At 40.9% G+C, this 27887-nt stretch overlaps 2 protein-coding genes and 1 long non-coding RNA gene across 3 annotated transcripts; 1 reads left to right on the top strand and 2 right to left on the bottom strand.

Moving 5' to 3' along the window:
* Position 1: 1 nt before the first annotated feature.
* Positions 2-18385, bottom strand: LOC112255222 (gastrula zinc finger protein XlCGF57.1-like). Its single transcript, XM_042324156.1, has 2 exons — positions 17338-18385; positions 2-1974 (listed from the first exon to the last, which is right to left on the bottom strand). Exons 1-2 carry the CDS (start codon positions 17711-17713, stop codon positions 911-913), a joined length of 1440 nt encoding a protein of 479 aa, XP_042180090.1. The 5' UTR covers positions 17714-18385; the 3' UTR covers positions 2-910.
* A 1178-nt stretch (positions 18386-19563) lies between these two features.
* Positions 19564-22128, bottom strand: LOC112253760 (acyl-CoA desaturase-like). Its single transcript, XM_024425735.2, has one exon. It carries the CDS (start codon positions 21860-21862, stop codon positions 20864-20866), a length of 999 nt encoding a protein of 332 aa, XP_024281503.1. The 5' UTR covers positions 21863-22128; the 3' UTR covers positions 19564-20863.
* A 1581-nt stretch (positions 22129-23709) lies between these two features.
* Positions 23710-26190, top strand: LOC121846779. The gene is made up of 3 exons (XR_006083706.1): positions 23710-23749; positions 25311-25384; positions 25843-26190. It is a non-coding gene; the product is annotated as an uncharacterized LOC121846779 (long non-coding RNA).
* Positions 26191-27887: the final 1697 nt, after the last annotated feature.

Here is a 27887-nt window from a genome sequence, read left to right as displayed (position 1 = left end):
GTAATGGGTGTGATATAGTTTACTGTACAGTGACATAGAATAACACAAGCCTTGCGCACCAATGTGAACATCACAGCATTGACAACATATACACAGAGCAATAGCCGCTGCTATTGCTGCTGTAAGCGCATCACCTTTCCATCCACTCTCCCCTCGTGCATTTCGTAGCTAGCGGATCCATTATTACCATGACTACCAGGACTACTGTCCCTAAAACTGATTATAGACTCAATTCATTATACTGGGTCCATGTGTATAACTAGCGGGACTCCTGTCCCTAAAACTGCTTATAGACTCAATTCAAAATACTGTGTCCATGTGTATAGGATGCAAGTACGTTGATTTTAAATAGATTTCTTGTCAAATTTCACTTTCAACTACAACTTATATTGTACATTGGGCAGTCTTATTTTCACCAACATTTTGCTAGGTGGGATATCCCCAATGTCACAGTTTAAAGTTGTCCAAATCAATAGTCCAAATCCAGAAAAGGTGTGTGATAAATTGAAAACCTAAACATAAAATGTGCTAAATACACAAACATCTGCCACAATAATCATATTAAGTATTTATTTAAACAAGCACCTTACAAACTGCACAAGCACCAAAAACGCTAAATCGAACAGCTCAGAAACCACACGGAATCTGCAAATTATGTGTACATCACTGGTTATGGGACAACTTGTAGAAAACAGTTATCTACATTTTGAAGTGTTGCATTAAATCACATAAATAGTACTCTTTCAATTCAGAGCCTGGATCTTTCCCCTGATGCTAATATCCATATCATGTTAAAATCAATAGAACAGGGGTAGACATTTAGGGTTCGACATTGTGACATCATTAAAATACTCCTACTATTATGTTACAACATTCTACATTATTTCACTAATGTCATGAAACAACTACTTCATGTATGTATTTTCTGATGTTTGATCAGAGATCTTTTACGAGGGTATCTCATTTCACACTGATCACAGCTGAAAGGTTTCTCTCCTGTGTGTGTTCTCTGGTGCATAATCAGATTGCTAGATGTTGTAAAACTCTTCCCACATTGATCACAGCTATAAGGTTTCTCTCCTGTGTGTGTTCTCTGGTGTACCTTCAGCTGGCTAGATATATTAAAACTCTTTCCACATTGATTACAGCTAAAAGGATTCTCTCCTGTGTGTATTCTATGGTGTACCTTCAGCTGGCTAGATATAATAAAACTCTCTCCACATTGATTACAGCTAAAAGGTTTCTCTCCTGTGTGTGTTCTATGGTGTACCTTCAGCTTGCTAGAACAAACAAAACTCTTCCCACATTGAGTACAGCTATATGGCTTCTCTCGTTTCTCTCCTGTGTGATTTCTCTGATGTGATATCAGGTTTCTTGACTGGGTAAACCTCTTTCCACACTGAGTACAGCTAAAAGGTTTCTCTCCTGTGTGTGTTCTCTGGTGTCTCTTCAGACACCAAGAATCAACAAAATTCTTCCCACATTGAGTACAGCTAAAATATTTCTCTCCTGTGTGTGTTCTCTGGTGTCTCTTCAGACAGCTAGAGAGAACAAAACTCTTCCCACATTGAGTACAGCTATATGGTTTCTCTCGTTTCTCTCCTGTGTGTGTTCTCTGATGTGATATCAGGCTTCTTGACTGGGTAAAGCTCTTTCCACATTGATTACAGCTAAAAGGTTTCTCTCCTGTGTGTGTTCTCTGGTGTCTCTTCAGACAGCTAGAACGAACAAAACTCTTCCCACATTTGGTACAGCCAAAAGGTTTCTCTTCAGTGTGAATTCTTTGATGTATTTTAAGTTTTACTGAGGAGTTTAATATTTTCCCACAGTCAGAGCAGCAGTGAGATTTCTTCCCTGTGGGTCTCTGCAGGTGTTTCTTGAGGAGTTCTGATGTGGAGAGACTCTTCTCTGCCTCATCAGCATCATGATGTTGTTGAGGCTCCCCAGAGGATCCACGATTGTCCCGTATCTGTCCTGTGTGAACAAATAAGTCAGACAGATGGTTAAATGCCCACAACAGCAGAAATCCACTGTTTATTTGAGGTAAAAAGGGATAACCAGAGAGTACCCATGAAGTTGTACAACAATTGACATCTGTTAAATGATTTGATAATCTATTTTAAGACAGTCAAGACGTAAGCAGTGTGCCAGATGACTTTTGGCCTCCAATATAGGCCCATTTCCATTTCTGCAGCGATGCACATGCAATTTGGTTGCAGAAACTCCTCCATGCTAATGACGAAACCACCAGTTATGGATGTAGTATATCTGCAAGGAGCAAAAATGGTGAGCGAAGATGATCGTTTTTCACAATGTATTCTGAATATTACAGCTCACTATCAGTGTAAGATCAGGAGTGCTACTCAAGGAAACTCACATTAAGCTCTGTGTCTATTCACTAATTCACCACCATGGGGGAAAACTCAGGGGAGTTCTCATAGGCTGACAGCAAAAATAGCCTCCATTTACCGGTTGCATATGAGTGCATTTCACATTACTTTTGGATTATAATTGTAAGGCTCGTTTGAATCTCCTGCTTAATATGTTTGTGTTATTGTCGCAAATCATCTGCTTTACACTTAAAAAACACTTCAACCAGTAATATGCTCTTTGGCCATCTTTTTCATCTGCCTGACAAAAAGGGTTTGTACACTAAGTGTTTAACAAATTGGCCAATAACATCACCTAACAATAACATAGACCTACTGTAGGACCCATGACTTCACTTAATAACATAGACCTACTGTAGGACTAATAACTTCCCCTAACAACAACATAGACCTACTGTAGGACCCATAACGTCACCTAACAATAACATAGACCTACTGTAGGACCTATGACTTCACATAACAATAACATAGGCCTACTGTAGGACCCATAACTTCCCCTAACAACATAGACCTACTGTAGGACTCAAAACTTCACCGAACCACAATAACTACAGACATACTTGAGCACAGCATACCGGTCTTTACCAGTGTAATGAATGAAGAAGCACTTTGGTTGTGGTTGCATGTCGTGATGTTTGTCATGTGACTGTATCTGGATTAGCTGATGACAGTTGAACATGTGACTAACTAAACAGCTACAGTATTAAGTATTATGTGTAATTATTGAAGAACCGCATTAATCAGTCTCCATTTGGGTGTTGTCAATAAAGTTAAGGTGACTCTCAGTTAAAACCATTGGATAAAGGAAACTCTGAAATGATTTTGGATTTCTGTGCAAATGAAAACTGTTTTCCCAGCATAACATAAGGAGACACTAAATGTTACGTACTTAGAGAGCATTATGGAACATCAAAAGTCGTGCTATAAATTCACAGACAACACAAAGATTCCTTGATGCCCTTCCAGACTCCCTCTGCCTACCCAAGGACGCCAGAGGACAAAAATCAGTTAACCACCTAACTGAGGATCTCAATTTAACCTTGCGCAATACCCTAGATGCAGTTGCACCCCTAAAAACTAAAATAATTTCTCATAAGAAACTAGCTCCCTGGTACACAGAAAATACCCGAGCTCTGAAGCAAGCTTCCAGAAAATTGGAACGGAAATGGCGCCACACCAAACTGGAAGTCTTCCGACTAGCTTGGAAGGACGGTACCGTGCAGTACCGAAGAGCCCTTACTGCTGCTCGATCATCCTATTTTTCTAACTTAATTGAGGAAAATAAGAACAATCCGAAATTCCTTTTTGATACTGTCGCAAAGCTAACTAAAAAGCAGCATTCCCCAAGAGAGGATGACTTTCACTTTAGCAGTGATAAATTCATGAACTTCTTTGAGGAAAAGATTATGATTATTAGAAAGCAAATTACGGACTCCTCTTTAAACCTGCGTATTCCTCCAAACCTCAGTTGTCCTGAGTCTGCACAACTCTGCCAGGACCTAGGATCAAGAGAGACGCTCAAGTGTTTTAGTACTATATCTCTTGACACAATGATGAAAATAATCATGGCCTCTAAACCTTCAAGCTGCATACTGGACCCTATTCCAACTAAACTACTGAAAGAGCTGCTTCCTGTGCTTGGCCCTCCTTTGTTGAACATAATAAACGGCTCTCTATCCACTGGATGTGTACCAAACTCACTAAAAGTGGCAGTAATAAAGCCTCTCTTGAAAAAGCCAAACCTTGACCCAGAAAATATAAAAACTATCGGCCTATATCGAATCTTCCATTCCTCTCAAAAATTTTAGAGAAGGCTGTTGCTCAGCAACTCACTGCCTTCCTGAAGACAAACAATGTATACGAAATGCTTCAGTCTGGTTTTAGACCCCATCATAGCACTGAGACGGCACTTGTGAAGGTGGTAAATGACATTTTAATGGCATCGGACCGAGGCTCTGCATCTGTCCTCGTGCTCCTAGACCTTAGTGCTGCTTTTGATACCATCGATCACCACATTCTTTTGGAGAGATTGGAAACCCAAATTGGTCTACACGGACATGTTCTGGCCTGGTTTAGATCTTATCTGTCGGAAAGATATCAGTTTGTCTCTGTGAATGGTTTGTCCTCTGACAAATCAACTGTAAATTTCGGTGTTCCTCAAGGTTCCGTTTTAGGACCACTATTGTTTTCACTATATATTTTACCTCTTGGGGATGTTATTCGAAAACATAATGTAAACTTTCACTGCTATGCAGATGACACACAGCTGTACATTTCAATGAAACATGGTGAAGCCCCAAAATTGCCCTCGCTAGAAGCATGTGTTTCAGACATAAGGAAGTGGATGGCTGCAAACTTTCTACTATTAAACTCGGACAAAACAGAGATGCTTGTTCTAGGTCCCAAGAAACAAAGAGATCTTCTGTTGAATCTGACAATTAATCTTAATGGTTGTACAGTCGTCTCAAATAAAACTGTGAAGGACCTCGGCGTTACTCTGGACCCTGATCTCTCTTTTGAAGAACATATCAAGACCATTTCGAGGACAGCTTTTTTCCATCTACGTAACATTGCAAAAATCAGAAACTTTCTGTCCAAAAATGATGCAGAAAAATTAATCCATGCTTTTGTCACTTCTAGGTTAGACTACTGCAATGCTCTATTTTCCGGCTACCCGGATAAAGCACTAAATAAACTTCAGTTAGTGCTAAATACGGCTGCTAGAATCCTGACTAGAACCAAAAAATTTGATCATATTACTCCAGTGCTAGCCTCTCTACACTGGCTTCCTGTCAAAGCAAGGGCTGATTTCAAGGTTTTACTGCTAACCTACAAAGCATTACATGGGCTTGCTCCTACCTATCTCTCTGATTTGGTCCTGCCGTACATACCTACACGTACGCTACGGTCACAAGACGCAGGCCTCCTAATTGTCCCTAGAATTTCTAAGCAAACAGCTGGAGGCAGGGCTTTCTCCTATAGAGCTCCATTTTTATGGAACGGTCTGCCTACCCATGTCAGAGACGCAAACTCGGTCTCAACCTTTAAGTCTTTACTGAAGACTCATCTCTTCAGTGGGTCATATGATTGAGTGTAGTCTGGCCCAGGAGTGGGAAGGTGAACGGAAAGGCTCTGGAGCAACGAACCGCCCTTGCTGTCTCTGCCTGGCCGGTTCCCCTCTTTCCACTGGGATTCTCTGCCTCTAACCCTATTACAGGGGCTGAGTCACTGGCTTACTGGGGCTCTCTCATGCCGTCCCTGGAGGGGGTGCGTCACCTGAGTGGGTTGATTCACTGTTGTGGTCATCCTGTCTGGGTTGGCGCCCCCCTTGGGTTGTGCCGTGGCGGAGATCTTTGTGGGCTATACTCAGCCTTGTCTCAGGATGGTAAGTTGGTGGTTGAAGATATCCCTCTTGTGGTGTGGGGGCTGTGCTTTGGCAAAGTGGGTGGGGTTATATCCTTCCTGTTTGGCCCTGTCCGGGGTGTCCTCGGATGGGGCCACAGTGTCTCCTGACCCCTCCTGTCTCAGCCTCCAGCATTTATGCTGCAGTAGTTTATGTGTCGGGGGGCTGGGGTCAGTTTGTTATATCTGGAGTACTTCTCCTGTCCTATTCGGTGTCCTGTGTGAATCGAAGTGTGCGTTCTCTAATTCTCTCCTTCTCTCTTTCTTTCTCTCTCTCGGAGGACCTGAGCCCTAGGACCATGCCCCAGGACTACCTGACATGATGACTCCTTGCTGTCCCCAGTCCATCTGGCCATGCTGCTGTTCCAGTTTCAACTGACCTGAGCCCTAGGACCATGCCCCAGGACTACCTGACATGATGACTCCTTGCTGTCCCCAGTCCACCTGGCCATGCTGCTGCTCCAGTTTCAACTTCCACCTGACTGTGCTGCTGCTCCAGTTTCAACTGTTCTGCCTTATTATTATTCGACCATGCTGGTCATTTATGAACATTTGAACATCTTGGCCATGTTCTGTTATAATCTCCACCCGGCACAGCCAGAAGAGGACTGGCCACCCCACATAGCCTGGTTCCTCTCTAGGTTTCTTCCTAGGTTTTGGCCTTTCTAGGGAGTTTTTCCTAGCCACCGTGCTTCTACACCTGCATTGCTTGCTGTTTGGGGTTTTAGGCTGGGTTTCTGTACAGCACTTTGAGATATCAGCTGATGTACGAAGGGCTATATAAATAAATTTGATTTGATTTGATTTCAGAGATCTGAATACAAAAAAAAAACTGTCCAAACGTATTTAAGTTGAAGTTCATCAAATGACAAGCTTAACGTTACGACTATAACTACTGTTTCCCGAAGGAGGGAAACAGTCAGGGAGAGTTTTATTCAACAGTAATCTATTTTAGTACAGCAACTAGAGGAGTGGTCAGGGAGAGTTTTATTCACCAGTAATGTCCTTTAGTACAGCAACTAGAGGAGTGGTCAGGGAGAGTTATATTTACCAGTAATGTCCTTTAGTACAGCAACTAGAGGAGTGGTCAGGGAGAGTTTTATTTACCAGTAATGTCCTTTAGTACAGCAACTAGTGTGGTGAAGTTGTCTGGGAGAGTTATTTTCACCAGTAATGTCTTTTAGTACAGTAAGTAGAGGAGTGGAGAGAGAGCTTGTTGGGGTAATTATAATCTGGACCACATCCTAAGGGGGGAATATGGGAACCAAACTATTGTTAGAGTTAAGCATCAGGGGGAAGAAGATGCATATGAGCAGATTAAGACAGACTTACAGACTCATTTAGGGGCTGAACTAGTGACTGACAGAGATCCAACAGTGTAGACAGTATGATGGGGGGGTTCAAGGGTCAGTCTTATGGAATGTTAGTTGCAGATTCTGGCAGGACCGATATCAGTCATTCTATGGAGTCCCAAAAACCAAGGTATTAATGTTACAGGGAATTGGGAGAGCAGAATGTAATATGACTGGAGACCAAGGCATTAGCTGGTAGTAGAGGAAGGACAGCTAATAGAGTCTCTGGGGAACGACACCACTCCTCTGTGTACATTGTTACAGGGGATAGCTGGTAGGAGAGGGACAGCTAATAGAGTCTCTGGGGTCTCTGGGGAACGACACCACTCCTCTGTGTATATTGTTACAGGGGATAGCTGGTAGTAGAAGGACAGCTAACTGTGTACAATGCACAGACTATGACGTTAAATTGAACGTTACACATAACCAGATCACAGTGAGAATAGCAGAGATAGTGTTGTCATTTCAGACACTGTTGTCAACTTTCAGTAATGGGTTTGTCAGAGAAGGCACCACGCTTGAACGACTAGCTAGAGTTCCCTGTATACAGGAGGCCACATCACCAGAAAGACTAGCTACAGATCCCTGCACACAGGAGGCCACCTCTTCAGAAAGACGAGCTACAGATCCCTGTATACAGGAGGCCACCTGACCAGAAAGATTAGTTACAGATCACTGTATACAGGAGGCCACCTCACAAGAAAGACTAGCTACAGATCCCTGTATACAGGAGGCCACATCCCCAAAAGTGAGGTTTTCTGTAATAATATTGTCACACCTCCTGCATACAGGAGGCCACCTCAACAGACGTGAAGAAACAACAGAGATAACAGGACAGAAGGAGACAGATTTCATGCAATAGCTATTCTCACTGCAGTCGCTGTGGGGACAGAACTGAAGAAGCAGTCATAGTATCGAAAGAAGCTACAGTAACAGCATTGAACTAGATTATAGTAACAGCATGGAACTAGACTACAGTAACAGCATGGAACTAGACTATAGTAACAGGATGGAACTAAACCATAGTAACAGCATGGAACTAGACCATAGTAACAGCATGGAACTAGACCATGGTAACAGCATGGAACTAGACCATAGTAACAGCATGGAACTAGACCATAGTAACAGCATGGAACTAGACAATGGTAACAGCATGGAACTAGACCATAGTAACAGCATGGAACTAGACCATGGTAACAGCATGGAACTAGACCATAGTAACAGCATGGAACTAGACTATAGTAACTAAAGCAGCATGGAACTAGGCTATAGTAACAGCATGGAACTAGACTATAGTAACAGGATGGAACTAGACTATAGTAACTATAGTAAAATGGAACTAGATTATAATAACAGCATGGAACTAGACTATAGTAACAGCATGGAACTTGAATATAATAACAGTATGGAACTAGACTATAGTAATAGCATGGAACTTGACTATAGTAACAACATGGAACTAGACTACAGTAACAGCATGGAACTAGACTACAGTAACAGCATGGAACTAGACTATAGTAACAGCATGGAACTAGACTATAGTAACAGCATGGAACTAGACTATAGCAACAGGAAGGAACTAGACTATAGTACCAGCATTGAACGTGACTATAGTAACAGCATGGAACTAGACTTTAGTAACAGTATGGAACTAGACTTTAGTAACAGCATGGAACTAGACTATAGTAACAGCATGGTACTAGACTATAGTAATTGCATGGAACTAGACAATAGAAACAGCATGGAACTAGACAATAGAAACAGCATGGAACTAGACTATGGTAACTATAGTAACATGGAACTAGACTATAGTAACAGCATGGAACTAGACTATAGAAACAGCATGGAACTAGACTATAGAAACAGCATGGAACTAGACTATAAAAACAGCATGGAACTAGACTATAGAAACAGCATGGAACTAGACTTTAGGAATAGCATGGAACTAGACTTTAGTAACAGTATGGAACTATTCTACAGTAATTGCATGGAACTAGACTACAGTAACTATAGTACCAGCATGGCACTAGACTATAGTGACTATAGTAACATGGAACTAGACTATAGTAACTATAGCAACATGGAACTAGACTATAGTAACTATAACAACATGGAACTAGACTATAGTAACTATAGTAACATGGAACTATAATATAGTAACATGGAACTAGACTATAGTAACAGCATGGAACTAGACTATAGTAACTAAAGCAACATGGAACTAGAATATAGTAACAGCATGGAACTAGACTATAGTAATAGCATAGAACTAGACTATAGTAACAGCATTGAACTAGATTATAGTAACAGCATGGAACTAGACTACAGTAACAGCATGGAACTAGACTATAGTAACAGGATGGAACTAAACCATAGTAACAGCATGGAACTAGACCATGGTAACAGCATGGAACTAGACCATAGTAACAGCATGGAACTAGACCATAGTAACAGCATGGAACTAGACCATGGTAACAGCATGGAACTAGACTATAGTAACAGGATGGAACTAAACCATAGTAACAGCATGGAACTAGACCATAGTAACAGCATGGAACTAGACCATGGTAACAGCATGGAACTAGACCATAGTAACAGCATGGAACTAGACCATAGTAACAGCATGGAACTAGACCATGGTAACAGCATGGAACTAGACCATGGTAACAGCATGGAACTAGACCATAGTAACAGCATGGAACTAGACCATAGTAACAGCATGGAACTAGACAATGGTAACAGCATGGAACTAGACCATAGTAACAGCATGGAACTAGACCATAGTAAAAGCATGGGACTAGACCATAGTAAACAGCATGGAACTAGGCTATAGTAACAGCATGGAACTAGGCTATAGTAACAGCATGGAACTAGACTATAGTAACAGGATGGAACTAGACTATAGTAACTATAGTAAAATGGAACTAGATTATAGTAACAGCATGAAACTAGACTATAGTAACAGCATGGAACTTGAATATAATAACAGTATGGAACTAGACTATAGTAATAGCATGGAACTTGACTATAGTAACAACATGGAACTAGACTACAGTAACAGCATGGAACTAGACTACAGTAACAGCATGGAACTAGACTATAGTAACAGCATGGAACTAGACTATAGTAACAGCATGGAACTAGACTATAGCAACAGGAAGGAACTAGACTTTAGTAACAGCATGGAACTAGACTATAGTAACAGCATGGTACTAGACTTTAGTAACAGTATGGAACTAGACTTTAGTAACAGCATGGAACTAGACTATAGTAACAGCATGGTACTAGACTATAGTAACATGACACTAGACTATAGTAACAGCATGGAACTAGACTATAGTAACAGCGTGGAACTAGACTATAGTAACAACATGGAACTAGACTATAGTAACAGCATGGAACTAGACTATAGTAACAGCGTGGAACTAGACTACAGTAACTATAGTAACAGCATGGAACTAGACTATAGTAACAGCGTGGAACTAGACTATAGTAACAGCATGGAACTAGACTATAGTAACAGCATGGAACTAGACTATAGTAACAGCATGGAACTAGGCTATAGTAATAGCATAGAACTAGACTATAGTAATAGCATGGAACTAGACTATAGTGACAACATGGAACTAGACTATAGTAACAACATGGAACTAGACTATAGTAACTACAGTAACTATAGTAACATGGAAGTAGACTATAGTAACAACATGGAAGTAGACTATAGTAACAACATGGAACTAGACTATAGTAACAACATGGAACTAGACTATAGTAACAGCATGGAACTAGACTATAGTAAAAGTGTGGAACTAGACTATAGTAACAACATGGAACTAGACTATAGTAACAGCATGGAACTAGACTATAGTAAAAGTGTGGAACTAGACTATAGTAACAACATGGAACTAGACTATAGTAACTACAGTAACTATAGTAACATGGAACTAGACTATAGTAACAGCATGGAACTAGACTATAGTAACAACATGGAAGTAGACTATAGTAACAGCATGGAACTAGACTATAGTACCAGCATGGAACTAGACTATAGTAACAGCATGGAACTAGACTATAGTAACAGCATGGAACTAGACTATAGTAACAGCATGGAACTAGACTATAGTAATAGCATGGAACTAGACTATAGTAATAGCATGGAACTAGACTATAGTAATAGCATGGAACTAGACTACAGTAACTATAGTACCAGCATGGAACTAGACTATAGTAACAGCATGGAACTAGACTATAGTAACAGCATGGAACTAGGCTATAGTAACAGCATAGAACTAGAGTATAGTAATAGCATGGAACTAGAGTATAGTAATAGCATGGAACTAGACTATAGTAACAACATGGAACTAGACTATAGTAACTACAGTAACTATAGTAACATGGAACTAGACTATAGTAACAACATGGAAGTAGACTATAGTAACAACATGGAAGTAGACTATAGTAACAACATAGAACTAGACTATAGTAACAGCGTGGAGCTAGACTATAGTAACAGCGCGGAACTAGACTATAGTAACAGCGTGGAACTAGACTATAGTAAAAGCGTGGAACTAGACTATAGTAACAGCGTGGAACTAGACTATAGTAACAGCGTGGAACTAGACTATAGTAACAGCGTGGAACTAGACTATAGTAACAGCGTGTAATAGAACTAGACTATAGTAACAGCGTGGAACTAGACTATAGTAACAGCATGGAACTAGACTATAGTAACAGCATGGAACTAGACTATAGTAACAGCATGGAACTAGACTATAGTAACATGGAACTAGACTATAGTAACATGGAACTAGACTATAGTAACAGCATGGAACTAGACTATAGTAACAGCATGGAACTAGACTATAGTAACAGCATGGAACTAGACTATAGTATGGAACTAGACTATAGTAAAAGTGAACTAGACTATAGTAACAACATGGAACTAGACTATAGTAACTACAGTAACTATAGTAACATGGAACTAGACTATAGTAACAGCATGGAACTAGACTATAGAAACAGCATGGAACTAGACTATAGAAACAGCATGGAACTAGACTATAGTAACAGCATGGAACTAGACTATAGTACCAGCATGGAACTAGACTATAGTAACAGCATGGAACTAGACTATAGTAACAGCATGGAACTAGACTATAGTAACAGCATGGAACTAGACTATAGTAATAGCATGGAACTAGACTATAGTAATAGCATGGAACTAGACTACAGTAACTATAGTACCAGCATGGAACTAGACTATAGTAACGGCATGGAACTAGACTATAGTACCAGCATGGAACTAGACTATAGTAACAGCATGGAACTAGGCTATAGTAACAGCATAGAACTAGAGTATAGTAATAGCATGGAACTAGACTATAGTAACAACATGGAACTAGACTATAGTAACTACAGTAACTATAGTAACATGGAACTAGACTATAGTAACAACATGGAAGTAGACTATAGTAACAACATGGAAGTAGACTATAGTAACAGCATGGAACTAGACTATAGTACCAGCATGGAACTAGACTATAGTAACAGCATGGAACTAGACTATAGTAACAGCATGGAACTAGACTATAGTAACAGCATGGAACTAGACTATAGTAACAGCATGGAACTAGACTACAGTAACTATAGTACCAGCATGGAACTAGCCCATGGTAACAGCATGGAACTAGACTATAGTAACAGGATGGAACTAAACCATAGTAACAGCATGGAACTAGACCATAGTAACAGCATGGAACTAGACCATGGTAACAGCATGGAACTAGACCATAGTAACAGCATGGAACTAGACCATAGTAACAGCATGGAACTAGACCATGGTAACAGCATGGAACTAGACCATGTAACAGCATGGAACTAGACCATAGTAACAGCATGGAACTAGACCATAGTAACAGCATGGAACTAGACAATAGTAACAGCATGGAACTAGACCATAGTAACAGCATGGAACTAGACCATAGTAAAAGCATGGGACTAGACCATAGTAAACAGCATGGAACTAGGCTATAGTAACAGCATGGAACTAGACTATAGTAACAGCATGGAACTAGACTATAGTAACAGGATGGAACTAGACTATAGTAACTATAGTAAAATGGAACTAGACCATAGTAACAGCATGAAACTAGACTATAGTAACAGCATGGAACTTGAATATAATAACAGTATGGAACTAGACTATAGTAATAGCATGGAACTAGACTATAGTAACAACATGGAACTAGACTACAGTAACAGCATGGAACTAGACTATAGTAACAGCATGGAACTAGACTATAGTAACAGCATGGAACTAGACTATAGTAACAGCATGGAACTAGACTATAGTAACAGCATGGTAAGGAACTAGAACTTTAGTAACAGCATGGAACTAGACTATAGTAACAGCATGGAACTAGACTATAGTAACAGTATGGAACTAGACTATAGTAACAGCATGGAACTATAGTAACAGCGTGGAACTAGTAACTATACATGGAACTAGACTACAGTAACAGCATGGAACTAGACTATAGTAACAGCATGGAACTAGACTATATAGTAACTAGACTATAGTAATAGCATGGAACTAGACTATAGTAACAGCATGGAACTAGACTATAGTAACAACATGGAACTAGACTATAGTAACAGCATGGAACTAGACTATAGTAACAGCATGGTACTAGACTATAGTAACAGTATGGAACTAGACTATAGTAACAGCATGGAACTAGACTATAGTAACAGCATGGAACTAGACTATAGTAAAACTGAACTAGACTATAGTAACAACATGGAACTAGACTATAGTAACAGCATGTAACTATAGTAAAAGTGTGGAACTAGACTATAGTAACAACATGGAACTAGACTATAGTAACAGCATGGAACTAACTATAGTAACATGGAACTAGACTATAGTAACTATAGTAACATGGAACTAGACTATAGTAACAGCATGGAACTAGACTATAGTAACATAGCATGGAACTAGACTATAGTAACAGCATGGAACTAGACTATAGTAACAGCATGGAACTAGACTATAGTAACAGCATGGAACTAGACTATAACAGTAATAGACATGGAACTAGACTATAGTAATAGCATGGAACTAGAACTAGACTATAGTAACAGCATGGAACTAGACTATAGTAACAGCATGGAACTAGACTATAGTAACAACATGGAACTAGACTATAGTAACAGCATGGAACTAGGCTATAGTAACAGCATAGAACTAGAGTATAGTAATAGCATGGAACTAGAGTATAGTAATAGCATGGAACTAGACTATAGTAACAACATGGAACTAGACTATAGTAACAGCAGGAACTATAGTAACATGGAACTAGACTATAGTAACAACATGGAACTAGACTATAGTAACAACATGGAAGTAGACTATAGTAACAACATGTGAACTAGACTATAGTAACAGCTATAGTAACTAGACTATAGTAACAGCGTGGAACTAGACTATAGTAACAGCGTGGAACTAGACTATAGTAACAGCGTGGAACTAGACTATAGTAACAGCGTGGAACTAGACTATAGTAACAGCATGGAACTAGACTATAGTAACAGCATGGAACTAGACTATAGTAACAGCATGGAACTAGACTATAGTAACAGCATGGAACTAGACTATAGTAACAGCATGGAACTAGACTATAGTAATAGCATGGAACTAGACTATAGTAATAGCATGGAACTAGACTATAGTAACATGGAACTAGACTATAGTAACAACATGGAACTAGACTATAGTAACTACAGTAACTATAGTAACATGGAAGTAGACTATAGTAACAACATGGAACTAGACTATAGTAACAACATGGAACTAGACTATAGTAACAGCATGGAACTAGACTATAGTAAAAGTGTGGAACTAGACTATAGTAACAACATGGAACTAGACTATAGTAACTACAGTAACTATAGTAACATGGAACTAGACTATAGTAACAGCATGGAACTAGACTATAGAAACAGCATGGAACTAGACTATAGAAACAGCATGGAACTAGACTATAGTAACAGCATGGAACTAGACTATAGTACCAGCATGGAACTAGACTATAGTAACAGCATGGAACTAGACTATAGTAACAGCATGGAACTAGACTATAGTAACAGCATGGAACTAGACTATAGTAATAGCATGGAACTAGACTATAGTAATAGCATGGAACTAGACTATAGTAACTATAGTACCAGCATGGAACTAGACTATAGTAACAGCATGGAACTAGACTATAGTACCAGCATGGAACTAGACTATAGTAACAGCATGGAACTAGACTATAGTAACAGCATGAACTAGAGTATAGTAATAGCATGGAACTAGACTATAGTAACAACATGGAACTAGACTATAGTAACTACAGTAACTATAGTAACATGGAACTAGACTATAGTAACAACATGGAACTAGACTATAGTAACAACATGGAAGTAGACTATAGTAACAGCATGGAACTAGACTAACAGCATGGAACTAGACTATAGTAACAGCATGGAACTAGACTATAGTAACAGCATGGAACTAGACTATAGTAACAGCATGGAACTAGACTACAGTAACTATAGTACCAGCATGGAACTAGACTACAGTAACTATAGTACCAGCATGGAACTAGACTATAGTAACGGCATGGAACTAGACTATAGTACCAGCATGGAACTAGACTATAGTAACAGCATGGAACTAGGCTATAGTAACAGCATGGAACTAGGCTATAGTAATAGCATGGAACTAGAGTATAGTAATAGCATGGAACTAGAGTATAGTAATAGCATGGAACTAGACTATAGTAACAACATAGAACTAGACTATAGTAACAGCGTGGAGCTAGACTATAGTAACAGCGCGGAACTAGACTATAGTAAAAGCGTGGAACTAGACTATAGTAACAGCATGGAACTAGACTATAGTAACAGCATGGAACTAGACTATAGTAACAGCGTGGAACTAGACTATAGTAACAGCATGGAACTAGACTATAGTAACAGCGTAACTAGACTATAGTAACAGCATGGAACTAGACTATAGTAACAGCATGGAACTAGACTATAGTAACAGCATGGAACTAGACTATAGTAACAGCGTGGAACTAGACTATAGTAACAGTGTGGAACTAGACTATAGTAACAGCGTGGAACTAGAGTATAGTAACAGCATAGAACTAGACTATAGTAACTACAGTAACTATAGTAACATGGAACTAGACTATAGTAACAACATGGAACTAGACTATAGCAACAACATGGAACTAGACTATAGTAATAACATGGAACTAGACTATAGTAACAACAGTAACTATAGTTACATGGAACTAGACTATAGTAACAGCATGGAACTAGACTATAGTAACAACATGGAATTAGACTATAGTAACAACATGGAACTAGACTATAGTAACTACAGTAACTATAGTAACATGGAACTAGACTAAGTAACTATAGTAGCATGGAACTAGACTATAGTAACAACATGGAAGTAGACTATAGTAACAACATGGAACTAGACTATAGTAACAACATGGAACTAGACTATAGTAACAGCATGGAACTAGACTATAGTAACAGCGTGGAACTAGACTATAGTAACAACATGGAAGTAGACTATAGTAACAACATAGAACTAGACTATAGTAACAGCGTGGAGCTAGACTATAGTAACAGCGCGGAACTAGACTATAGTAACAGCGTGGAACTAGACTATAGTAAAAGCGTGGAACTAGACTATAGTAAAAGCGTGGAACTAGACTATAGTAACAGCGTGGAACTAGACTATAGTAACAGCGTGGAACTAGACTATAGTAACAGCGTGGAACTAGACTATAGTAACAGCGTGGAACTAGACTATAGTAACAGCGTGGAACTAGACTATAGTAACAGCGTGGAACTAGACTATAGTAACAGCGTGGAACTAGACTATAGTAACAGCGTGGAACTAGACTATAGTAACAGCATGGAACTAGGCTATAGTAATAGCATGGAACTAGACTATAGTAACAGCATGGAACTAGACTATAGTAACAGCATGGAACTAGGCTATAGTAATAGCATAGAACTAGACTATAGTAATAGCATGGAACTAGACTATAGTGACAACATGGAACTAGACTATAGTAACAACATGTAACTAGACTACGGCACAAATGTGTGCCAGTACTTACTAGTGTTCATCAGGGCCCGGTTTCTCAAAACCATCTTATGGCCCAGATATCCAGTTTCATCCTCTTCTTCCTCCTCATTTCTCGATGTGACAGTCATCTCCCCCTCCACCGCTTTAACTTCAAAAACGGCATCTTCCTCATCCTCTTCTACTTTTACTGTAACATCTTCCTCCTCTTTCACTCTGAATGCGTCTTCCTCCTCTTTCACTGAAAGGTCTTTCTCTTCTTCTTTCACTGTAACAGCCTCACTCTCTACTTGTTTTTGTATTTTGACATCCTCTTCCTCCTCTTTCACGACAACGTTCAGCCACAGACCCTCTTTCTCCGTCCAGCAGACCTCCTCTTCTTTCTTAGGAGAGTACCTTCGTAAACTCATGGTCGGGGATGTTAGCTAGCTAGGCTAATGCGAATTTAACCAGCCCCGCTAGCTGACTAATAACAACACCGTAAATATTAAATTCAATCGGATAACTAACTAGACGACGGAAGAGGGTTTAGAACACAGTGGTTAATATATATGAAAGCGTCTAAAGAGCTTTATTGGTTCGGCTATTTTGTCTAGCAAGCTACAGAGGTGTCTGGCTAACTTTTGCTGCTGTTGAAAGAAGCGTTCCGTCCACTAGAATATTCGTCACACCAACAGCATAACCGTAAATTCCCACACCGCCATCTGCTGACTGGAGTGGGTAACGAAGTTGAGTAAAATGTACATTTTATCTTCAGACAACAGGTTAAAGTGTAGAAAGCATTCGTTTTTACTCACCAGTGTAACAAAACAGTGTGGTTGAAGCATTAGTAACTGGTTACCTATAAGCACAAACAGTTATGTTTTTGCGTCTTTACATATTTATTCACTTATCCAGATATATTCTAAACTTCCCACAATGCACTATTTCTCAATGCCATTTGGAGGATGTACTCTGTGCTTGGTAGCTAGCTCAAGCTTGCAAATGTTAGCCACACCTCATGTTTTCCATGTACCGTGTGGTTGTGTTTTCTAGTGGGAACGCATTAGCATGGTAGGTCTGGTGCCTTCTTGCATTGGGCTCAAAACCAATGAGAAAATCATACCTGCTTGCTCCTTTTGGTTTTGTCAACTTTTCGGTAGGTAAATTATGTTTATTCCGGAGCTACGAGGCATGCTTCGAAATCGCTAAACTGTATACTTCAAAACGCCCTGGAGTGTGCCGATATCACTTTATCAACAGCACGTCATCAATGACGTTTGAAGCTTCATTTCATCGAACAACAACCTGATTTGTTTGGTATTGGGCTTGTTCGACACTGCAGGCGACTGCCAACTGACTGATTTTCAAATCACCTTACATCATAAATAACTACTCATTATTATTTATAAATCAGTCAGCCAGTCACCATTTACCCACAATTCAGCATGGATTTCAATGCTCTCGAAAATGGCCAGTGGGTTTAGTAGATGACATAAAGGCTACGTTTTTTTTTTTTTTTTGCTTTTCAACATGTAGAAAATTTGGTTTATTTACAGTGGGTAGAACATTCTTAGAAAAAAATGCTGCAGTTTTTTTTAAGGCATTCAGACTTCAAGAAGTTAACACTGCACACAATAATTGCACTGAGAAAGGTAGACCAAAGTGTGACAAATGACAATATCATGAGTTCGTAACTAATCTGGAATCTTATTTTCTTCAGAGCCAAACACATTTGTTTAACCATTATGCAAAAATGTGTCCTTAATCCCTCAGAATCTGATACTAAACAGAATATCCCAAGGATGCAAAGCACATGGTCTTTCCTTTTACTTTTGAGTTAAATAAGTTATTCCCATTACTTTCTCTCCCATATAGCTATTAAGTCATTAAATAACTCAACCACAGCTCCAAAGCAAATATTCAAAATGCCATTTTTTCCCCTCAGTACTCAGAAGTAGAATTCCTATAGTCCCCCTAGAGTGTTAACTTACAATTGATGTACAACCAAATTAACTAAACCATTGGCTCGTCCTTTACCTCCCCTGTCGCATCCATCTTTTTCTAGACATGTCCACGTCTACTAAGTGGGCGAGAGTAGACTAAATTTAATTCAAGATCCCGAGAGACGACACGTACGCAAATGCTCTCAGCCTCTTTCACCTTGTCTTATTGGAGGGAGACAGAAGTCCCTAACGCTTTTAACTTCAGCTGCAGTAAGAGTAAAAAATAAATACAAACAAGTATTATTTTGTATAATAAAGACTGATCAGAGTTTGCGTTTTAACTACGTTTCAGTGCAGAAGTGTCTGAAGCAGGATTGGAAAAAACCCAACCAGGCTTCTGTTCGACCATCCGACTGTAGTCACAGGCACCATCGCCCCTACAAAATATCCAGAGATATAAATCGTGTTATACACAAATGAAGAGACCTTATGTACATCCCAAATGGAACTTGATTCCATATACAGTGCACTACCTTTGGCCAGAGCCCACAATGGTCCCTGGTCAACAGTAATGCACTATACAGGGAATATATGTGCAACTTGAGATCTGATACCTTCATCCTCTTCTACAAGAGGAAATAATCTCCTGTGAAGAGCAACTTGGACAGGAGGAGTCAACTGGTGCAATAATATGCAATGCTGCCGCACAACTGCACTTCTACACCAGCCTATATGGAATATGGTCTGGTATACAATGACAGCTCAACAGTATGTTGACTTAGAAGTAAGTAGGGCTGTTTCAACACAGCAGCTTATAGTAAAATAAGACTGAAGTAGGGTGGCTTAATAAAAAGCAAATCATGTTAAATTATAAAACTTACATTTCATCTTAAATGTAAATGTAAACTTTTGACAAAAGGTGGACTTCAAGGATTTTAAAGAATTTTTACTCCACGCTTAGTGAATGAATGTCAACAAAGCGTGACTGATAGAAAGATTTGGATCCATATGTCAGAATCATTCAGCCCAAATTGAAATCGACACATTATCAAAACAAATTTCACCTACTTAGCCTAAAATGTGAAGAAACCTCAAACGTTTTTCACAATTTCAAAATAATATAGCTCATGAATAAATTAGAGGTTAATGTCCTACCATCTTCATTGTTGGTAAAGATGGCACAGGCAGGTAGTTTGGTTGGTGTAATAGTGTCACGCATTACAGCGTCTATCTCCGCCACACACACTTCAGTTTTTTCTACCAATAGTGACTTACTCGTTAAATCTCTGTGCTAACATACCTAGCATAGCCAGGCCAATAGATCACTTTGCTTAGTCACCTCACGCGTCATTCATAAAAATAAAATTAAAAAATTAAAAAACACTTTACTGAAAGGTCTAGGACCGATTTTAAAGCCAATATTCGTCTGAGGAACTCAAGTATAGGTTTTTAACTCATAACACAGAAGCAGACATCAATGGACCATGGTTTGATCACTACTAACTGCAGCACTACTAACTCCATCATCAATACTGCAATTTACTACAGCTACATTCTTTCTTTCATTGGTTTAGCCTGTTTTATCGTATCTGGTATCGGTCGCATCAAGTCCGTAACGGTTTGAGACAACATTACTCAGCCAGTCTTGTGGCTGCCGTCACCTGTTCGCTGGGCACGGTCTGAAACGAGTTCGTGGGACACCCTCTTGCAGTCCTTGGCCAGGCCCAGAAAGCACATGAGGTCTATGAAGGCAGTGGTGATGTTCATCTTAATGCCAAACTCACTGGTGGCATAGTCAAAGGGGAAGGTGTGGTGGTAGTTGTGGAAGCCCTCGCCAATGGCACTGAAGGCCACGAAACGGTTCTCACTGGGGTTGATGTTATGGTCATAGGGTCGGTTGCCCCACATGTGAGCTGCAGAGTTGACCAGCCAGGTAGCGTTCAGCACCAGGGTGTACCGCATGACCGGGATGAAGTAGCACACCCACAGGGACTCACCCCACAGGTACCAGGGCACCCACATGGGCACCAGGAAACACAGCAGAACCACAGAGAGCTTGTAGTACTTTCTCTGGAACATGACAACTTTATCTGCCTTCAGGTCCGTCAGCTCCAGCTTCTTTCCCTTCTCGATCACGTCAGGGTGCTTACGGACGAGCAGCCAGCCAATGTGAGAGAAGAAGAAGCCCCGCAGTGCATTGTGGGGGTCCGAGTCCGTCTCGGAGTACTGGTGGTGAACCCGGTGGTCCCTCGCCCACTCGTAAATATCATTCTGGAAGGCCATGGAGTTGGCAAGGGCCAGGAAGACTCGCAGAGGGGTGGAGGCCTTGTAGGACTTGTGACTCCAGAGGCGGTGGGCCCCCGCAGTTATACCCAGGGCACTGAGCAAGAAGCACACAACAGTCCAGGCCAGAGTTAAGGCCGAGGTAGAGGGCACGAGCATCAGTCCGTAAAGCGCTCCAGCATGTAATAAAACCATTAATATGACGTTTCTCCACACCAATCTCATCCGCCGTTTAGGGCCCTCTTTTGCTTTATAGCTATCATCAAAAACATCATCTCTCGTAGACGTTTCTGCCACCACAGCATCTCTGTTTTGTTGCTTGTTGGGGTTTCTCGTCTCCGTCGCTGTCATTTCTGCTGTGGGAGTCTGTAGTTAACACGCCGTGTTGAGATGAGATCTGTGCTAGAAAGAGGACAGAGAGCCATTCAATTAACATGACAAACACGGTCATCCTCGTTCATCCCACCAAGGAATCGAGCAACTTTAACATCAAGTTAAAGTGCGTGCTCGATTTCCGGGTGCAACGCTAGGATAGCATAGGCTACTATCAAAGAGGCACACAAATTGCTATCAACTGGCCGACATAAAGGCTACGCTGGCCACGCTCGAGGGCGTGTTGGACGTCATCTATAATAATGTGACTCTTCTAAATTCTGTGTTGCTCAAACCTGTTGAACCTACATTACCGTTCAAAAGTTTGGGTTCAATTAGAAATGTCCTTGTTTTCCATGAACACATACATGCAATTAGTTGCATAATGAATAGGAAATATAGTCAAGACTTTGACAAGGTTATAAATAATGATTTATATTTGGAATAATAATTGTGTCCTTCAAACTTTGCTTTCATCAAAGAATCCTCCATTTGCAGCAATTACAGCCTTGCAGACATTTGACATTCTAGTTGTCAATTTGTTGAGGTAATCTGAAGAGATCTCACCCCATGCTTCCCGAAGCACCTCCCACAAGTTGGATTGGCACTTCTTAAGTGTCATACCGTCAAGCTGCTCCCACAACAGCTCAATAGGGTTAAGATCCAGTGACTGTGCTGACCACTCCATTATTGACAGAATACAAGCTGACTGCTTCTTCCCTAAATTGTTATTTGCACAGTTTGGAGCTGTGCTTTGGGTCATTGTCCTGTTGTAGGAGGAAATTGGCTCCAATTAAGCTCAGTCTACAGGGTATAGCATGGCATTGCAAAATGGAGTGATAGCCTTCCTTCTTCAAGATCCCTTTTACCCTGTATAAATCTCCCACTTTACCACCACCAAAGCACCCCCAGACCATCACATTGACAACCACCATGCTTGACAGAGGGCGTCAAGCACTCCTCCAGCATCTTTTCATTTTTTCTGCATCTCATGAATGTTCTTGTTTGTGATCCGAACACCTCAAACTTAGATTTGTCTATCAATAACACTTTTTTTCCAATCTTCCTCTGCCCAATGTCTGTTATTTTGCCCATCTTAATCTTTTCTTTAAAACGGTATTCGATATGGATTTTTCTTTGCAACTGCCTAGAAGGCCAACATCCTGGAGTTGCCTCTTCACTGTTGACATTGAGACTGGTGTTTTGCAGGTACTATTTGAAAAAGCTGCCAGTTGAAACCTTGTGAGGCATCTGTTTCTCAAATTAGACACTAATGTACTTGTCCTCTTGCTCAGTTGTGCACCGGGGCCTCCTATTCTGGTTAGAGCCAGTTTGCGCTGTTCTGTGAAGGGAGTAGTACACAGCGTTGTACGAGATCTTCAGTTTCTTGGCAATTTCTCGCATGGAATAGCCTTCATTTCTCAGAACAAGAAGAGACTGACGAGTTTCAGAAGAAAGTTATTATGTTTCTGGCCATTTTGAGCCTGTAATCGAACCCACAAATGCTGATGCTCCAGATACTCAACGAGTCTAAAGAAAGACAGTTTTTATGCTTCTTTAATCAGAACAACAGTTTTCAGCTGTGCTAACATAATTGCAAAAGGGTTTTCTAATGATCAGTTAGCCTTTTAAAATTATTAACTTGGAGAATATAAAATATTTGTAGAAAAGGCCAATGGAGTTGGTGGAATAATCCTTTAATTCATTGCCATTTATTGGGCCAGGGGCGCTTTAATAATTAGGTCAGGTGGAAATGTCCGACAGATCTCAACTCCATAAAAGGAGGAAATTGCCATCGCCTGATCTCGCTGCTTTCTCTTCCTTATCTCCATCTGATCCAGAAGTTCTGTGCGTCCATGAATCCACGTAAGTCCACCGACTCTGTTACGGTTCATGTTACCTTTCATCTGAACTATCTGTTGCGATCCGGAGATGGGCCGTCAGTTATTGTTTATAGTTATTACCGCGGAGCGCGGCTTGTTGCGCACGCTTCAAACATATTGTGTAATGTGAATTGTCAATGATCACGGCCCTACGGATCCTCATAGGCCAATTATGCAATCGATATGGTTCTTAAGTATTGAAATTAATTATATGTGCACATGAAGACAATTGAAAGAGTGAAATGAGAAACGTCATTGTTTGCTAACTGATCGACTTTGATAATGGGGATTATAGATTGAAGAACCATTCACTGTTTGTATTCTTTCATAATTTATGATAAATAGTTACGAGCCTAAATGACTCGCGGATGTTTACTATTGACTTCTTAATGAACTGGACTGTTGAATTCCCTAAATTATGTTAATAATGAATGATATGATTTGATCTTTGATTATGAATTTGATTGGATACATGTTATTTGTTTCCTTTGTGATGCAGCACAGACTACTCAGTAAATATACCACTATGGTTAAAGGAATTCCTGCCTCAGTCTCATCCATTCCTGTCACCTGACACGTGACCATCTGTTCACCTTCACTGTCAGTCATCCTACCTGTCCAGCTACCCACACAGATTCCACTAATCTTTCAATATTGAATATATTGTTTAACACTTTTTTGGTTACTAAATTATTCCAAACTAGTTTTCATAGTTTTGATGTCTCCACTATTATTCTACAATGTAGGTAAAATAAAGAAAAAACATTGCATTTGTAGGTGTGTCCAAACAATTGACCGGTACTGTATATGCATTGTGGAGGAGAACTGATCCTAGATCTGTACAAAAGCATAACGTCTACAGCCGGAACAACTGTCTGTGTTAAAAAGGCCCAGCTGGATTGAATTGAGCTGTTTCAAATGACATATTTGAATGTTAAATGATTTGTTCTGTTTGTCAATACAAGACAGGGTCTTTGGAGGCTTGGCCTATTTGGGGGAGAATTGGAGGTTTGGGGAGTACTGAAGGAAGCATTGAGCATGTTGGTCTGGAGGGAGGGGAGGTTGAGCGGTTGTCATCCTGGGTCAAATTCTTACAGTGCTGTAAAAGTACTTAAGTAAAAATTCTTTAAAATAGTAAAAATACTACTCAGGTTGTTTTGGGGGGTGTCTGTAGTTTACTATTTATATTTTTGACAACTTTCACTTACTTCAATACATTCCTAAAGAAAATATTGCACTTATACATTTTCTCTGACAACCCAAAGTCCCTGTTACATTTTGAATGTTTAGCAGGACAGGAAAAGGGTTCACTTGTCAAGAGAACATCCCTGGTTATCCCTATATGGTTTCCTGTATAGGTCTGTGCTGAAGCCTTACTTCTCCCTCTTTATCAAAATGTGCAGATAACTTGTTTCATGTGCATCAAAGGTGAATGTGAATTTCAAATGTTCACTGCTTGTATTGATGGAGTGGAATCAATTGTGGTTTTGTCAGACAGCAGCTATACACTTAATTCACTGACTGATCCTTCCTCTCCTCTGAAGACCCAGTGAGAGTGGAGCTCAGTCAGAAAGCTGTTGGGGGACTGGTTAGGAAGAACACTTCTACAGCCAGAGAGGTGAGAGGTCACACATGGTTTAGATGGTAAATATTTATGTCCCCTTAGCGGTTCATCACGTCAGCAAAAGGGAGTAAGATGATGGAACAATCTTTATTTACATTAGTGCAAGTTGTCCACTGATATTGGTGTAATTTCTCACCCCTCTTGGCTGTATGAAAGTTAATTTCCCCTCAGGCACACATTTGTTCTTTGATATTATGAAGGTAATTTGTGTAATACGTTTTTCCCCACTCATTCACCCCATCTCTTTACATTGCTTATTTATATTTGGTGGCCTGACTACATCCAGACTATGTCAAATGCCCATCCTGGTAGATCTGAACCTAATGCTGCTTGGAGTGATCAGATGACAGAAGTCACATTTAGGTGCCAGGTGTAACTGAGAAAATAGATGCTCCATATCTATTACTTTGAGTGATTTATATAATGTGACTAAATGTGTTTCTGTGTTGCAGTCAAGAAATGGAACAGCAAGGCCACAGAACATGACATAATCAGAGCTGTGGGAGACCACCTCAAGCCCCTGGTAGAGCCGAGGGTGGTGTTTACCACGCCTTCAGCAGACTGGAAAAGTGGGATTGATACTGTTTTTCAACTAAGAGGGACCAAGAGTCTGTTGATTGGTCAACAGGTTCATTTGACTTACAATATGTTCAAATCCAGCTTTATTAATACAGCACATTTTAGACATGGATGCAACACAATGGAAAGAGGAAAAGCAACACACAAAAAAAATAAAAATAAAGACAGGAAGAGAACAAAAAGGTGGTTAAAATAATTTATTACAATCCATACCATTCATACTATTACAAAATCATAATTCTCATTCATTCTTAATTAATTCTATTTACAAAAACATCAAACAAAAACAAACCTCGGGAGCATTGTCCCTCCCCGTCATACCTAACCAATACCTAACCCTTTCCCTATCTCCCCTTCCCTAATCTATCCCCTTACCAAACTCACTCTAACACTCCCAGCCCTAAACCCCCTTCCACCTCTCCCGTGCCGCATGCTTCCCCACTTCCTCTCCTCCCTCTTCATCTTCCCCCTCAAATCACCTTCCACCCTTCTCACTATCCCTTCCACCCCCAATCTCTCCCTGTCTTGACTAAATTCTGCCTGGCTTCCCACAGTCCCCTTTTAAAGAGACTCATGAGAAGCCAGAGCAGAAACCTGTCCCTATCCGTTCCCTTTGCTCTCCCTACGCCTCTCTCTAGCCTAGCCCATGTCAAAACAAAATCACTCCTAACCACACCTAGCATCACCCGTGCCCTAGCCCAGACTAGTCCGGCAAAGGCACAGTCCCAGAAAGCATGGCGCACAGTCTCCTCCCTGCCACAAGAGGATCTTGGACAGGTGGGGGATTGCACCAAACTATACCGGTACAAGATGGCACGTACCGGCAAGCACTTATGGAGGCCCAACCAATTCAGGTCCTTGAGCCCATTGTCCAGGCCCCGCGCCTGCACTCCCTCCCAGACCACTGACGAGATGCCCGCTACAGGCGCAGGACTCCCTGCCTGCCTGACCTCCTCGTACAGGTGCCTGTGGTCTAAACCTACTCGGGCAACTTCAACCTCAGGGTGCGCACGCAGCCACTTGGCCGCATGGCCAAAGTGCCACGGCAGCTGTTCCGCCCGAGGACCCGCGTTAGACCACCATTACGCTTCTCGCCTTATACGAGAAGAACACCCACAGGAGGTAACCGGACGGGTGTATAACCGGACGAGCAAGCTCCGTCAACAAGAAAGAAACAAAAATGGCGTCCAGCTTGAAGGGGAAATGTGGTACCCCCCTACCCGATGGGACAGATCATGCGTGCCCTGGCGACCCACTCGCACCTGCCACTCCACATAAACTGAAACACAAGCCTCACTAGAGGCCTCCTCAGACAAGCCGGCAATGGGTAGATGTATGCCAAATACAAAAGAGACGGCAACACATCCACCTTTAGGACCAGGACTTTGCCCATAAAAGACAAACCTAGCCTTCCACATTGCTAGCTTCCTCTGTACCACTGCGAGACGCATGTTCCAGTTTAGCGTCGCTGAGCCGGAGGTCTCAAAATGAACCCCGAGAATCCTCAGGGCCCCTTCACAGAGCGAGAACCCCCCAGGCACATCCGTTCTACCGCGCCATCTTCCGAAAAACTTGACGGAAGACTTTGCATGGTTCAGAACTGCTCCCGACGCTCGGGTGAAATCCCCAAAGATGGCAAGGGACCTTGTCAGGCACGAGTCCTTGCACAACAGCAAGGAAGTGTCGTCGGCGTACTGCGTCATCTTAACACGCAGCCCACCGCTTCCAGGGATCAACAAGCCTTCCACCCCTGTGTCTGCCCTAATGGCAGCCCCCAGAGGCTCCATGTACAGAACGAAGAGGAGAGCCGAGAGTGGGCATCCCTGCCTGACCCCAGACGAGAGGTCAAAAACGTCACCTAAGTGACTATTTACACTAACTCGACACCCCGCTCCGACATATAAAGTACGGATCCATC

The sequence above is a fragment of the Oncorhynchus tshawytscha genome, linkage group LG07, assembly GCF_018296145.1.
Source record: "Oncorhynchus tshawytscha isolate Ot180627B linkage group LG07, Otsh_v2.0, whole genome shotgun sequence".
NCBI classification, from domain to species: Eukaryota; Metazoa; Chordata; class Actinopteri; order Salmoniformes; family Salmonidae; genus Oncorhynchus; species Oncorhynchus tshawytscha.
This window is presented reverse-complemented; position numbering and strand designations above follow the sequence as displayed.